The sequence below is a fragment of the Mustela nivalis genome, assembly GCF_964662115.1.
Source record: "Mustela nivalis genome assembly, chromosome: 11".
NCBI classification, from domain to species: domain Eukaryota; kingdom Metazoa; phylum Chordata; class Mammalia; order Carnivora; family Mustelidae; genus Mustela; species Mustela nivalis.
This window is the reverse complement of record NC_139030.1, coordinates 95,206,562-95,222,674: the sequence shown is the minus strand read 5'-3', so window position 1 is coordinate 95,222,674 and position 16,113 is coordinate 95,206,562. Positions and strand designations below refer to the sequence as shown.

At 43.1% G+C, this 16,113-nt stretch overlaps 2 protein-coding genes across 2 annotated transcripts; both read right to left on the bottom strand.

Annotated features, from left to right (window-relative positions):
- Nucleotides 1-270: 270 nt before the first annotated feature.
- On the bottom strand, nt 271-1,927 carry LOC309843657 (gamma-crystallin B; the record flags this gene model as incomplete). The annotated part of the gene is made up of 2 exons (XM_082689260.1): nt 271-546; nt 1,808-1,927. 2 exons carry the CDS (start codon nt 1,925-1,927, stop codon nt 271-273), a joined length of 396 nt encoding a protein of 131 aa, XP_082545386.1.
- A 10,568-nt stretch (nt 1,928-12,495) lies between these two features.
- LOC309843950 (gamma-crystallin A) lies at nt 12,496-14,277 on the bottom strand (the record flags this gene model as incomplete). The annotated part of the gene is made up of 2 exons (XM_082690006.1): nt 12,496-12,768; nt 14,155-14,277. 2 exons carry the CDS (start codon nt 14,275-14,277, stop codon nt 12,496-12,498), a joined length of 396 nt encoding a protein of 131 aa, XP_082546132.1.
- Between the last annotated feature and the right edge of the window lie 1,836 nt (nt 14,278-16,113).

Genomic DNA, 16,113 nt, shown 5'->3' with positions numbered 1-16,113 from the left:
ACCATAAATGTCTTTAGCCCAGTTGAATTGAACCCTGAGCCTACATGGTTTAGTCTTTAAAAGAATACTAGCAATGATACCCTTTACTTTATCCCCCTTATAAGACATCATTTCCAGCCATGAAAACTTCTGTCATTATATTTGGCTAAATGCCATTATTGTTTATGAAGTTTTAATAGATTTAAAGAAAAGCAGGACTCCATAGTGCCAGAAACACAAGCTAAATATTTTATTGGATTCTAAAGGAGAAAAGTGGAGAACATAAACACTTTAGTAAAAATCCATTACTCGTCTGAAAGAACCAACTTTGGCATTCATGGCCCCCCAGTCAAGGTATCTCCTGTACTCCCCGGGCCTCAGCAGGTACTGCCGTCCCCTGTAGCTGGGCATCTCATAAAGGACCCAGCAGCCATCCAGCACGTTGAGGGAGTGGATTTCATTGAGATGGAAGCGGTCCTGAAGAGAGAGACAATCATCTGTGGTCTCTGACATTTGTCCTCTGAAGTCATCTCGCTCGTAGATCCTCATTCTGAATGTGCCAGAGTGCTGAGGAGGCAGACAGAAAAGAAAAGGTAGAATGAAGACAGATGGAGAGAAATTAAAGTTTTATCTCCTACACCTCCCTGCTCCCACCAGCCCAGAAGTTCCTGCAGTCTGGGTTTGCTTCCAGAACAATCACGTTGCATGTTAAAGAGCCTTCCTGCTCCCATCGCCACCGCCCCCCCACCTCCCCACCAGGCATCTGATGATTTCTGGGCTATACTAGGGACAGCCCTCAGCAGCCTTTCAGTGCTATCCACCTGGTTCTGTCCTTGGGAGCTAAGGTTTGTCTCAGATAAAATTGATCACGTTAGGGCTTATTATTAAAGAAGGTCCTTCTCGAAGAAGAAAATTGTAAGGCATTGGAAAGCAAAGTCCCATTTGCTCTAGTACTCTGGTGAAAAAGAATCAACATTGAGCTACTTTCTCTAATATTTTTGGTTTTGTGTACACCATGGAACATAAGATTGTTAAGCTTTTGTAGAAAAGAAGATGACACATTTTCTTTGTCTCTGTTTTGATCACCTCAGTGTCACTTCAGATTTCAACCTATCTGACCCTTGAGCTTCCTTTCTGGTCTCTTTCCTTGCCATCTTCATTTCCCTCAGCAGCAAAAATCATCTCCATTGAGCTTGGAGGACAGTATAGCCCATGCCTTCCACACTCCAGCACATTCTTCGGAGAACTGTGCAAATTACTCTCTAGGAAATACTCAATCCCCAACTTTCAGTTTGGAGTTGGCCTTCCCTCTAGTTTATACTACTCACCGAGCTAATAAATACTGACCATGAAATTAGAATAAAAACCAGAAGACAGGGCCTATCTTTTCCAGGAAGATCATTAAAAGGAAAAGTGAGCCAAAGCAAGTAAGTGTGTTTTTATCAATTAAACAGACCCAGATTGTATCTAGAAGTTTTGATATATAATTTCTGAGTGGATACCACTCAGAATGACGACTTTAGGGAGCTATATCTTAAACACATGGCAGCTTTTGTTTTCCCGATGTGCTGTTTTCTCTCAATTAGTCTTTGGCTTTTTAATTCTTTTTATTACATCTAAAATACAAAAATCTGGGAATGTGAAAATTCAAGCCACAGAGTTCACAAAGAATGGCTTCCCATCTGAGACCTCCTCCTTTGGAGTGCAGGCAATGGGCTCACTCTTGCTTTCTGCTCTCCAGTTGGAATGATTTGGTTGAAGAATGATATTTGTTCATGGCTTTCACTTCCAAAGAGACCAGAGACGAGGACAGAGCCACGCTCACCTGGGGGATGAGACGGCAGGAGCGGATGGAGTCGCTGAAGCCCAGCCACTGCTGGTAGTCCGGGTAGTCCCCGCGCCGCAGGAAGTACTGGTGGCCCTGGTAGTTGGGGCGCTCATAGAGCATCCAGCAGCCGCTGTCCACGCGGATGGAGTTGCAGCGGCTGAAGTAGGGCTGCAGGTTGGGGCAGTCGCTGCTGCACTCGTAGCAGCGGCCCTGGAAGCCACGGTCCTCATAGAAGGTGATCTGCAAAATGGAAGATGTGGGAGCATGAGGCGATTCGCCCCCGCTGAAGAGGCTGAGCCGGGGCCCACCCTGAGCCTCAGATACCCGGCCCTTACCTTTCCCATTTTGGAGCGAGTGAGCAGGAGGCGTTGGCTGGGTGCTGTGAGGGCCGAGGGGGAGTGCCGCTGTATATATAGCAGCCCTGACTGCTGCCTCCGCAGGAAATCACACAAAAGGGGCCCATTTCGGTGAGTAAGGGGATTTGCCGGCTCCCCGCTCCTCCTCCCCCTGGCCATTGGGGTTAGCTGAATGGTTTACTCTCATTCTTTCTGGTAGGTTCGGGTTGTTCTAATTCACTAAAGCTGTTGTTGCCACCAAAATGAAAAGAGTCTTTACTCTTTTAGTTGAGCAAGAGGATGAGCGAAATCCTATCCCCGTGCTTTTATTTTGTCTCCTACTCTGCTCAGTTGACTCCTCAAAGGTAATTAAACTAAGTAATGTCTTCTGCTCCGGGACTGGTGGTTGGTTTTGTTTTTTAACTTTTATTAAAAATCAGAATTTAAACAATGAGTCTTATGGAAGAGGGCATCAAGGGAAATAATCTGTGAAAGTGCTTTAAAAAGCAGAAAGCTTAGTTCAAATTCGAGACTCTGTGGTCGTCACTGTTGTTATTTTGGGGTCTGTCTTGAGTAAAACTGATACTTGACTGGAAATGTGTAGGCTCCTGGAGGCTGGGAATTCTCTCTGACTCCTTTCTGCCTCTGGGCCTAGAGCAGAGGGTTGGCACATAGTAGGCCCTCAATACTTGGCTTTGACCTAAAAGAAAGCCGATAGCTAAGGCCTTCCTCCTTTTCCTCACAACTCTCCAAGAGCCCAAATCCTTCCTCCTGCTGGTGGCTGCCCAGAGTACTGCTAGTTCTTTTTTTGTCTCTGTCCTCCTTCAACGTCCAGAGATCTTTCTTCCTCATCACCATTAGATACTCTAGCTCACTTGATAAGGGAGGTTTGAGTTAGTGTAAGGAGTAATGTCAAAACCTTCAAAATACCAATGGTCTCCATCCGCAGACTTCTGAGATGTTGGAGAGACCCAACCCAGCTGACAGAGCCTCTCCATCTCATGAACTTCACAGTGTAGTATGGGGACTCCTGAGGTCCCTGAGACACTTTCAAGGGCTTCATAAGGTCAAAACAGTTTTCATAATAATACCAAGGAGTTAGTGACCCTTTACACTCTTATTCTTGTGCAGGTATAAAGTGGAGTTTCCCCAGAGGCTATAGGAAATAAAGGAGGCTTGTACAAATGTAAAGCAATTCCAATCTTTTTGTTCATTATTTTTGTTTTGGAAAATACAGTTATTATCCATAAAAATATGTTATTTATATTAACATGTAATAAACTTTCCACCTAAGGCCTTGAGTCAGAGGCCTAGACTCAGACTTCTCAGTTATTTAGCCAGCTTTCAATGCTAGACCATCAGGGACTTGGATGGGGTCGGGTAGGGGGGTGGGTGGTAATTTCAGGACCTGTACCATTGGTGGGTAGAGGAGTAAGCACTAGCAAGTGACACTAACAGTGACCACCTACCTGCCTGTCCCATGCCTTGTTTTCACAGTGCTTCCTCTAAGGTTATTTTTCTTCCCAGTACTTACAAACACCATGATATGTTTCAGTAGGCATCACTGGTGGAGAACTTATTCAAGGATTGACACCTACAGACATCCACAGGCACTTCTGCAGTTTCCATTACTGTTGTGTCATCCTGGGAAAATCACTTAACTTTCCCAGGCTTCAGTTTCTCCATTTATGAAATAGGAGTGGGGATGGAAATCAATCGCGATAGTGAACTCGAAAGTACATGATAAATTGTAAAGTAATACCAGGAGTAAAAAAAAATCATATCATTCATATTAATAAATGCTAAAGATGATAATATTAATAGGATTTCTTGGTACATCAATCAAATATAAAATATGAATGTGTTTCTGGGTTTCGATACCACAGTGTCTACACTTTTCCTTATTGTATGGAGACTAAGTGCCATCCGCAGATAATATCATATATTAAGATTCTTTGGTCTAACTTTGCAAAGATCTTCTGTTTGGTAATTTTGATTTCACAATCAAATGATGACAACCATTTGCGTATGATCTTGAAGCAAGGTGCAAAGAAGAGGAATAACGTAGGCAAGGTCTGTGCAGTCCTTGAGGTTCACCCACCACTGGTGGCAGATGCCCCAGCCTGGCACAGGCAGTTCCTGCTGTCCACTTGCATGTGTTAAGTGGGCGCAGCTAAAGCAGGTCTGCAGGCCGAAGTGGTCACTGCTGCATGCATAGGAGGTAATCTGCAATGCAACATGCCTACAGTAAGGGAAATACCCGCCAAGAACACATGACCATGAGTTTCATTGACAAGACCTCTTTCTATACCCAACCATGCTGGCCAACTGCAGATGCCGAAGCAAGAGTTGTCATCAGCGTGCTAAAGGCTCAGGTATGTGTGCTTACATGCACGTGTGTGCACATTTCAGATCCATTAGATGATTTAGGCCTGACTTGGCTAACAGTAGAATTTCGCTTTTTTTTTTTCTCATATCTCTATTACCAATGCTGTCTTCTCCATGTGTTCAATTTTTATTTTTCATTATATTATAGTTTCTAAAGTGCTTTGGAGATCTTTGAAGCAGCATGCGAGAGGAATGTTGATGTATAAAGGACAAGTCAGAAATGTCCCTGCTCATTATTTGATTAAGCCTTTTCATGTTTAAAGAGAGAAATAATAGGTATAGACGCAATTCACGCTGAAAACAGTGGGGATTTTTGTTTTAAATCATAGCAGCCTGGGAGGGCCAACTAGGGAGAAAATGTGTTTCCATTTTGCCTTCTAAATTCAAGATGTCTGGGAGGATCTGGACCAAGGGAGGGGAGCCATTCCTTGATACAGGAACATCTTCCCTTCTCAGAAGCATATCAGATCTCACTCAGTCTAGGCAGCCTACGTCCCTCTTCAAGGACAGCTCCTCTCCAAACCAGCTTTTCCTTGGCTGTCCCTTCTTTGAGCATCTACTGCCCTTCATCACCACTCAGCTTAGCTCCGCCTTTCTCATAGAATTTCTTCTTTCCCTTGTCTTCAGCAAGGTTATGAACTCGAGAATAAGGGCCATATCACACTTCTTTATCCCTCATCATGTATTAGTTAAGTAGGTGGATAGATAGAGCCCTGCCAACATGAAGACCATGAAAAAACAAAGCTTCTGTTTTGGGAAATGAGAACTCTCCCATATGTGGTCACCTACGTGGATGTTCAGAGACACAGACACCACTTTCTCCCACTCACTCAGCTACCACCCTCTGGTTCTGATGCCCTCAGCTTCTGCCCGTCCTTGCTGACGTGGGAGGACTTGGAGGGAGGTTCAAAATGGCCCCCAAACCGCAGACTGGCAGGGGACCACAGCACCCACAGCTTTCCTACGGGGTGGGGAGTTGTTGGAGCACCTCCAGGGCTATCCTGTTAAAGTCTCAGAACTTACTTCTAGTGGGTAAGGGAGAGAGACAGGGAAGTGGGCCTGAGAAAGAGAATAAAAGTGAAAGAAAAAGTGGTAGACAACATTTTTGTGAGGGAAAATAATAAGGGAGATTTTTAGCTATTTCTTTGTCATTTTTCATATTATACTTTTAAAAAAAGATTTTATTTATTTATTTGACAGAGAGAGATCACAAGTAGGCAGAGGTAGGCAGAGAGAGAGGAGGAAGCAGGCTCCCTGCCGAGCAGAGAGTCCGATGTGGGACTCGATTCCAGGACCCTGAGATCATGACCTGAGCCGAAGGCAGAGGCTTAACCCACTGAGCCACACAGGTGCCCTCATATTATACTTTTAAAAAGATTTATTTTTTTATTTATTTGAGTGTGAGAGAGAGTGAGAGCAAGGGAGAGGGAGGGGGAAGGATGTGGACTCCCCACTGGGTGCAAGTCCAGTGTGGGTGCTTCTTGTGCTCTAGAAGATGGATGGATCAATGGAATGAGACTTCAGGTCCTGTGCTGTTAAGACAGGTTTCATTATGTCTCTTTGTATTATCAGCCAACAGCCCTGTCTAATTATGTTGGAGGTTAAGGCACTGAAGCCACTGAGCCTTTTACCAGAAATATTTGAATACTGAGTATAACCGTAAAATTATGAAGAGATTTTTTTTTGTTCCATTTTTAATAACTGCAAAACTCCCTTTGGAAGCACTGGTCTTATTTAAATCAGAACTAAAATTTAGAAAGCTGTATAAGGTCCTCTAGGAAGGAGCTCATGGTTAAATAAACTTGTAGATCAAAACATTTGAATGGATCCAATATAATGCTGGTTTCTTCCAAAAACAAAATCATTTATTTCAGAGCCACTATAGTTGCCTGAGGCCTGTTAGAAGTCTGAATGCAAATAGTTCCTCGCCCTTCTCCTTCCCCTCCACGCAAATGCTGGCTTTTCCTGAAGCATTTGCAGACTTCCTTCCTGACTCTCTGGTAAACCAGTCTCAACTGAAATCTCTTGAGTTCATCAGCAAGTCATTGACATGCCCCTGATGAAGGAAGCCATGTCTACTTTCATTTAAGCAGTTAGGATTGAAACTGCAGAAACCTTTTAGCACTCACCTGGCTCATGATGATGAAAATAATAATAGGTAATAATAAATAGCCTACTATATAAAGAGTGTCTGGTGTGTTCCAGACATTGTACAAGGAACTTTATACAAAGTACATCATGTAGCCAACACGGCACAATTATTGTGGGAACTTCCCCCAAATGTTTGTGAGATCTTGGGCAAGAACATAAAGAGTGGGCACCTGGGTGGCTCAGGTCATGGTCCCAGGGTCCTGGGATGGAGCTCCATATCAGACTCTGCTCAGTGGGAAGCCTCCTCCTCCCTCCTCCCTTCTCCCTCCCCCTGCGTATGCTCCTTCTCTCAATGTCTCTCTCTGTCAAAGAAATAAATAAAATCTTTAAAAAAACCCATAAATAGAGCATCTTTTACCTCTTCCCTCCTCTCTTTTCACTTCCTCACATGTCCACACTCTATCCACATGTTTCTTGCCCCCCCTCCAATTCCCACAAATGGCTGCATTTACGGCGAGTGTCCTTGGGAGGATAGGCCTGGTGATGACTCTTTTCTAGGTCTTGGAAACAAGGGTCTAAATACAGGGAATTCTGGAGCTTCAGGTAAAAGGAATGTGGTCTAGAAGAAGTGTGGGTTTGTCCCCAAGTTTCCACAGATTCCTGTTCTGTGGAGAAGACTGTAGCTAGAGGAGGCCAGAGTAAGACTCTCAGAGGCATCTGGTTCAGGAGAGGATCTGTGACTGCCCAAGCCTTATCATAGTACTGATCACTATAGAGAAACAAATCCAAAAAGGTAAAGATAGCCAGTAAGCGGAGGAACTGGGAATTGAACTCAGGTGTGTCAGCCTCCAAGGCCTAAACTAATTGCCTCTGGATGTAACAACGGCTTGTTTTAGATGTTCCCTTTCTAGGTGTGCCAATCTTATATCTTCCCTAAATTATACACTTCTCAATGTCATGCTTTTCTTTTAATTTATTAAAGGCCTAGCATCCTACTAGCCTGCAGTGCCCCTACCTACCTGCGTATCTTTGTCTTTAACCAGAGCTCTGGTAAGTTGTACTGGACTCTTCAATTGACTGATTGCTGCCAGGCTGGAGAAACAGACATTACCTGACTATAAAAGGCTCTGTAATCCTTTATTCACTTATTTGGGTGTAGACCACTAAGTCAGTGGTAATGGATACCTGTCAAAAGGACATTGAAGATGTTCACATTTTCTTTCCTTAAAGGAATTTCCTAGAAAACAACTATTTTTTTTTTTCTGATGTGTTTTCCTTATGACGTCCACATATATATAAGACAATTATACACAGCTGATGGAATGATGACTACTACTTACTGCGCCTTTTCTCTATGCTGACTTCTTGACAGGAGGTAGCTCATTTAATCCTTATAAGATCATGCAAGAGGGAAAACTGAGGCTCAGGGAGATAAGTAAGTTGCTCAAGGTCACCTGGCCATTAGGTGGAAGCCAGGAACCGAGTCTGTGGAGCTCAGTGCCTGCACTGGTAGCCACTGAGATACCACACCTTGAAACCTGGTCGAGTCTTCAATTATCAGAGCTGGAAGGAAACATGGAGCTCATCTTGTCCAGACCCTTCATTTTATAGAGAGGGAAACTGGTATGAGGACGCTTCGTGAGATCAAATGTGGGTTTCCTGAGCCTTTCAGTTCACCAGATGAAAACAAAACCAAAGCCTAAATTAACAAAATTATTTTCAGTTGGATATGTCACCTGTTTTTCATTTTTGGTTAAAACAGAGCTCAAATGTCATTAGTCACCCAACTAGAGGACAACATATGACGATTTAGCCAGGCCAGCAACAAAACCTTAAATCTTCTGCATGTTTGACATTAATAAGAGCCACAACATTTTGATAATATGAGTATCTATGTATTTATTATTTATCCTGGAAGTTCCTTCCATGAGAAGGAATATTATTTTATTTTATTATTATTATTTTTAAAGATTTTATTTATTTTATTTGACAGACAGAGATCACAAGTAGGCAGAGAGGCAGGCAGAGAGAGAGAGGGAGGAGGAAGCAAGCTCCCTGCTGAGCAGAGAACCCGACGCGGGGCTCGATCCCAAGACCCTGGGATCATGACCTGAGCCAAAGGCAGAGGCTTTAAACCACAGAGCCACCCAGGCACCCCAGGAATATTATTTTAGAAGAGTCTTCATTACTTAAGGTTCTGTACAGAACATTTTTTTTTAAAGATTCCTTCCTTCCTTCCTTCCTCCTCCCTTTCTCCTCTCTACTCTACTCTTCCCTCCCCTTCCCTCCTCTTCCCTCCCCTTCCCTTCCCTTTCCTTTCCTCTCTTCTCCTCTTCTCTCCTCTCCTCATTTCTTTCTGTAATCTCTATACCCAATCTGGGGCTCCAACTCACAACCTTGAGATCAAGAGTTGCATGCCCTACTGACAGCCAGTGACCCCAGTGCATTAGTTTTTAAATGATCTTTATTCGGCTATAATTCACATACTATGCAGTTGGTCCATTTAAAGTATATAAATCAGGGTTTTAATATGTTCATAGATGTGTACAACCATTGCTACAGTCAATTTTAAGAACACGTGTGTCACTACAGTGAGAAATCATGTGCTTTTTAGTTTCATTCCCTTATCTACCCATTCCTCCCAGCCCTAGGCAACCACGAATCAATTTACTGCTCTGTAGATTTGCCCATTCTGGATATTTCATATCAATGGAATCCTATAATATACATACTTTTGTGACTGGCTTCTTTCACTTTGCATAATGTTTTCAAGATTCATCCATGTTATAGCATGTATCAGTATTTCATTCCTTTTTATGGCCAAATAGTATTCCATAATATGGATATATCACATTTTATTGCTCTCTTCATCCATTTATAGACTTTGAAGTTTTTTTCACCTTCGGCTATTGTGAATAGTACTGCTATAAACACTCATGTATAAGTTTGTGTTTGAACACTGCTTTCAATTCTTTTGAATATATATATAGAAGTAGAATCGCTGAATCATATGATAACTCTATGTTTAACTAAGGAATGACCAAACTATTTTCCATAGCAGCTGCACCATTTTACATTCCCACCAGCAATTTATGAGAGTTCCAATCTCTCTACCTCTTTATCAATATTTGTTATTTTCTAGGGCTTCTTCCCCCCAAATATCCTAGCGGCTATTAAGTGGTAGCCCATTGTGGTTTTAATTTGAATTTCCCTAAGAACTAATGATGTTTGAACATCTTTTCATTTGTTTATTGGCCGTTTATCTTCTTTAGAAAGACATATATTCAAGACTTTTGCCCACCTTTTAATAATGTTGCTTGTCTTTGTGTTATTGAGTTGTAAGATACATACAACATCTGTTGTTTCCCGAGTTACTAATTGTAGTCATTCTGACAAGTGTGAGGTGGTATCTTACTGAGTTTTTGATTAGTATTTCCCTGATGGTGAGTAACATTGAGCATTTTTTCATGTGTCTGTTAGTCATTTGTATGTCTTCTTTGGAAAAATGTCTGTTTATGTCTTCTGCCCATTTCTTAACTGGGTTATTTATTTTTTGGGTGTTGAGTTTAAGTTCTTATAGATTTGGGGTACTAGCCCTTTATCTAATATGTCATTTGCAAATATCTTCTCCCATTCCATAAGTTGCCTTTTAAGTTTCCTTTGCTGTGCAGAAGCTTTTTATCTTGAGGAGGTCCCAATAGTTCACTTTTGCTTTTGTTTCCCTCGCCTCCAGAGACGTGTGTAGTGAGAAGTTACTACGTTCACTTTCTTGATAGTGTCCTTTGAGTCACAAAATGTTTTAATTTTAAGTCCAATCTATTTTATTGTTGTTTTTTATTTCATGTTTAAGAAATCATTGCCTAATTCAAGATCGTAAAGATGCTTGTGTTTTCTTCCAAGTTTTTGAGTTTTTACGCTTAAGTCTTTGATTTTTTCAAGTTAATTTTTTTAAAAATTTTATTTATTTATCAGAGAGAGAGAGTGAGCACAGGCAGACAGAATGGCAGGCAGAGGCAGAGGGAGAAGCAGGTTCCCCACTGAGCAAGGAGCCCGATGTGGGACTCGATCCCAGGACGCTGGGATCATAACCTGAGCTGAAGGCAGCTGCTTAACCAACTGAGCCACCCAGGCGTCCCTCAAGTTAATTTTTATAAAGGGTGTGAAATAGGGGGCTAACTTCATCCTTTTCATGTGGTTGTCCTATAGTTTCAGTATCATTTATTGAGAAGCTATTTATTCCCCAGTGAATCGTCTTAGCATCCTCATCGCAAATCAGTTGACACATGGGTTAATTTCTGGACTCTCGAGTCTATTTCTTCCATCTCTGTGTCTTCCCGATGCCAGGACCTCACTGTCTTGATTATGTTGTTTGCGGTAAGTTCTGAAATTGAGAAATACTCCTACTTTGTTCTTCTTTCTCGAGATTGTCTTGGCTATTCTGGATTTCTTGCAAGTCCATATGAATTTTTAAAATCAGCTTTGACAAAGAAGTTAACTGGGACAGGGCACTATTTTTGCTCATATAAATTTGGAAAGAGAATTAGCATTCTGGGAGAGCAGCTTTACTATAGTGGAAAGAAATTCCAGAGGTACACAGCTGAGGAAAGATTAATACTTAACTCTGTGTAATTTAGTCTTTTTAAAAAATTTAAATTCAATCAATGAACATATAGTGTATTATTAGTTTCAGAGGTAGAGTTCAGTGATTCATGTACTCCTTACATGATGTGTGTAAATGAGTCTTTTTAAAAAAATAATTTATTCATTTAATAGAGAGAGAGAGTGAGAGAGGGTGCATGAATATGGGGGAGAACAAAGGGAGAGGGAGAAGCAGACTCCCCACTGAGCAGGGAGCGCGGTATGGGGCTCAATCCCAGCACCCCAGGATCATGATCTAAGCTGAAGGCAGACACGTAATCACCTGAGTTACCCTGGCGCCCTGTAATTGAGTCTTGACAGAAATTCATCTTGGAGTCCAAAATAGAGATGACCGTATTGTACTCTTGAATTTGAGCAGACACTGGGGATACATGAATTTTCTACATTTACATTTGTGTAATAATGTAAAATACCAAAATGTGTTCACAGTCTTTCCTTATCTTTTCATCGTAATTATCCTGGGATTTAGTGAAGCAGGAATTTCTTATGCACCTATAGTCTTGAATAAGGTAATTTAGGCAAAGAGAGGATAAGAAATGACTTGATCAAAGAAGTAATCAGTAAGTAGAGGAACAAAACACCCCAGTTTACCTAAGGCTGAGGGCCTTTCCAGGACATAGGACTTTCTGTGCTGAAACTGGGAAAGTCCCTAAAAAACTAATCCGAGTTGCTCTTGTTACTAGTAATTAGCCAAAAAAAGTAAGGTACCAACTCAGGCCCTTTAACGCTTACTTTAAAACTTCTCTTACCAGCTGAACTCATCAAGCACGCTTGACCTTCTTTACCTTGGGAATTCTGCTTAAACGTCTCTCTGCACTCAGCTTTTCTTGACTAATCGGAGACTCACGCTGCTCTAACCTCTCCAGCAATCCCTTGACTTTGGCGTCCTAGCCTCAACTTATTCTATGTTTTCTCCTTTATATGGGGTCTAGTAGTTTTTCCTTCCCATTGCCTTTCTTCTCTTTCTCAGATTATGGGTTGTAGAGGCAGACTCCTCATGACGTAAGTGGGGGCTTAAGGAATACTGTTGCCTGACCAATAGGAAGTAAGTAGACATTCCAAACACGTGACCTTCAGGGTCATGTACGTTGCCAGGGGTCACCAATTATTACAAGCCAGGGATGATTTAAAGATAAGCAGGAGTCACTTAGTGCCAAGAACACAATTTGTATATTTATTGCGTTTTTGTGTGAATCCTAACAAGAAACACACCGCCTAGTACAAATCAATGACCCGTCTCAGAGAGCCCACTCGGGCATCCAGGGCCCCCCAGTCGTGGTAGCGCCTGTAGTCCCCCGGTCTCAGCAGGTACTGCCGTCCCCGGTAGTTGGGCATCTCGTAGAGGACCCAGCAGCCCTCCAGCACGTGGAGGGAGTGGAGCTCATTGAGGCGGAAGCGATCGTGGACGCAGGAGCAGTCCTCCGTGAGTTCAGACACCAGGCCCCCGTAGTCATCTCTCTCGTACAGCCTTATCCTGTGGGAACTGGTCTGTTGTGACAGTAAATGAAAGAAGAAAAATCAATCGTATGGATCTCTGATCTCAGTAAAAGTGACTTAGTAACCTGCATCTTCGGGAAGCCTGGTTTTCAAACCATCCTGCCGTATGCGTGTCTTCTCCGCACATGGTTGGTCTAACAAATTAGGAAGAGTGTTAAAATAAAACTGACCTGATCTTGTGGAAGAAACAACCGCTGAAATAAAGGGAACAGAAGGGATTGCTTTGTAGGAAGCCACTGGTCACGATATTTAGTGAGTCTGCAGAGAGGATTTTAACTGTCTTTTCCATTATGACGGCACATAACCGAGTCCTAACAAGCTTGTTTTTAAGTCACTCTTCGCACTTATTTACAATTCCTATTTACTCTGTGTCCACATATCTGACATTTTGCCAAGTCACTTGAACCATTTGAAGCTCTTGCCTCAAAGAAATTCCTGTTTTATTTGTATGTCCTTTTGCACCTGCAAATTTCTGTAGCCTACTTTTGGTCTCGCTTGAATCTGCTTGTCATACCACATAATTTGGTGTCACCAGTAACCAGAAACACAAACTCAACATGTTTATAAAACCTTAAGCAGCACTTTGATGAGGACCATGTCCCATGAAGTCCTAATTAATGCTCTTTGACCCTCGTAAGAAAGTAGTTGATAATGACTCCTGGGAACCAGGGAACCCCTTAGGAGCTGAGACATACTCTTCTAGTTTCTAGATCCTTATGTCATACAGACTGTGTGGAAGGCAATTGCTAATACAGTCAGATACATTAGGGTGCCTGGGTGGCTCAGTGGGTTAAGCCTCTGCCTTCGGCTCAGGTCATGATCTCAGGGTCCTGGGATTGAGTCCCGCATCGGGCTCTCTGCTCAGAGGGGAGCCTGTTTCCCTTCCTCTCTCTGTGCCTGCCTCTCTGCCTACTTGTGATCTCTCTGTCAAATAAATAAATAAAGTAAATAAAAATTTTAAAAATAAATAAAATCTTAAAAAAAAAAGAACACATTACACCTATGTTGTTCTGCCATGGTCTGTTAAGTGTTCCTATCATTAAAAACTAATGACCTAGATAGGTTTTAATTGTTTTTCTTTTCCAAACATGGTGATTTTTATTTAGAAAGTAGGAATCAGCTAGATGCTACCAAATTTAACTTCAGAGTCTATGTCTTACGCACTGAAAACAATCTTAAGTCCTTAAGTAAGGGGGAAAAGAGGTTACAGTGATTCACAAGGCTGCTCACTTTTTTCTAAATGCTTGAGAGTCAGGAATTGGCATCCTTACTGTGAACCCTCGTCTTGAGTTGAAACAAACTGACTTTGACCAATAGAAATGTAGGGTCACGGATCAGGGGTGCTTTCCCATCAGTCTGGGTGGAAGCAAGACTCACATAAGGAATGGCCCGGCAGGAGCGGATGGAGTCGCTGAGGCCCAGCCACTGCTGGTAGTCGGGGTAGTCCCCGCGCCGCAGGAAGTACTGGTGGCCCTGGTAGTTGGGGCGCTCATAGAGCATCCAGCAGCCGCTGTCCACGCGGATGGAGTTACAGCGGCTGAAGTAGGGCTGCAGGTTGGGGCAGTCGCTGCTGCACTCGTAGCAGCGGCCCTGGAAGCCGCGGTCCTCGTAGAAGGTGATCTGCGGGGCGGGGACAAACAAGGGATGGCCAGGAGTCAGCGGGGAAGGCCCCCCAAGCACAGGGGACACTCAACAGACGCGGCACGACCCCTCGGGAGGCTCACCTTCCCCATTGTGGTTGGCAGCCGATGAACAGCGTCCAGTGTGATGGGGACAACAGCGGCCGCGGGGCTATATAGCAGGAGGGCTGCTGCGTTGGCAAGAACAACACAAAAGGGGCCTGGGGGTAGTGCGTGAGGGGATTTCTATGTTCTCTCTCTTTTTTTTCATTTGGGATCATGGGGCTGGGGGCTCTCATTCTCTCTGGCATTTTCGAGTTCTCCTCACTAGCTCCAGTGAAAGGAATCGAGGTCAGCTGAGCCATTATGACCTTGGAGACAAAGGGCGCACTTCTCATCCTATGCAGCGCTCTAGAAATGCATTACGTGCCCAGCATTTTGTGTGTCTGCCTATGGAAACTGCTGAGATGGGGTTGGTGGTTCCGTCTGGGGTGACTCGTGACACTCCTATGAGTCCCAGAAGGATGGGATGAAAAATCCTCTAATCGAAAGACAATTTACATTTTCTAAATTACCTCCTCAGTGTGATATGGTTTTGCTACAAGGATTTCATATATGTTTATGTAGGGGGGAAAGAAAAGATTAGAACGTTGGAGGTATACACCAAAATGTCAGTCACGGTTATCCATAAATGGCAGGATTATAGGTCCTTGTTTTATGTTTTTATTTCTCCTTTTTGTCGTTTTTGATTGCCTTAATTTTTGACCATAAATATATAGTACTTTCATGAGATAAAAAATAAACTTATTTTGTAAATGCATAACTCTGAGATCCTGGTGAAAAGCAATACATTTTGAAAATGAGTCTATTTCGTTTTGAGATTAAATGCTTCTCCTTGGACTAAAAATAAAGAGATTTCCCGAGACTCGGTGAGACTGTAGATCACATACAGGATCCTCCCATTCCTCCCTCTCCCACCAGCTGTCTCCTAGGGCTGCCTCTTTTTTTTTTTTTTTTTTTAATTTTATTTATTTATTTGACAGAGGGACATTATAAGTAGGCAGAGAGAGAGGAGGAAGCAGGCTCCCTGCTGAGCAGAGAGCCCGATGCAGGACTCAATCCCAAGGACCCTGAGATCATGACCGGAGCCAAAGGCAGAGGCTTAACCCACTGCTTAACCCAGGCACCCTAGGGCTGCTTTTTGTTTTCAAAACCAGCATCATGATTTGCCTGAGTTTTCCCTTCCTGGAGTGTCACTGTTTCACAGAGCCCAAGTGACGGCCTGAGGAGCTTTCTCCACTGCTGCTGTCCTACTGATTTCCAAGCATTCCTCAGCTACGTAGGGCTGCGGGAGGCCTTCAGTCCCCAGCTCATCTTTGTCATCCAAGTGTACGTAGGAGGATGGAGTCAAACACCATCATAGTTTGTGACCCATAGACGGCCCTGAAAGGGTACCCAGCCACGCTATCACTAAGTGTTCATGATGCCATTTGTGAAAGTCGTTGGGCAGCATATGAAGCAGGTGTACAGCTGTCAAAAGGACAGACAGCAGTAGCCACAAAGAAAAAAATGTTCCCTCCCAATTAGCAGAGCTAGAGCACAGGAAACTGGGCAAAGTCCTCTGCTGCTAGACAGCATACCCAGGGTCAAGTCACAAGTCACTGATGCATCCCCTTCCTCCCTCCTAGTGCTGCAGGCTTCCCGGTAAACCTCAGTT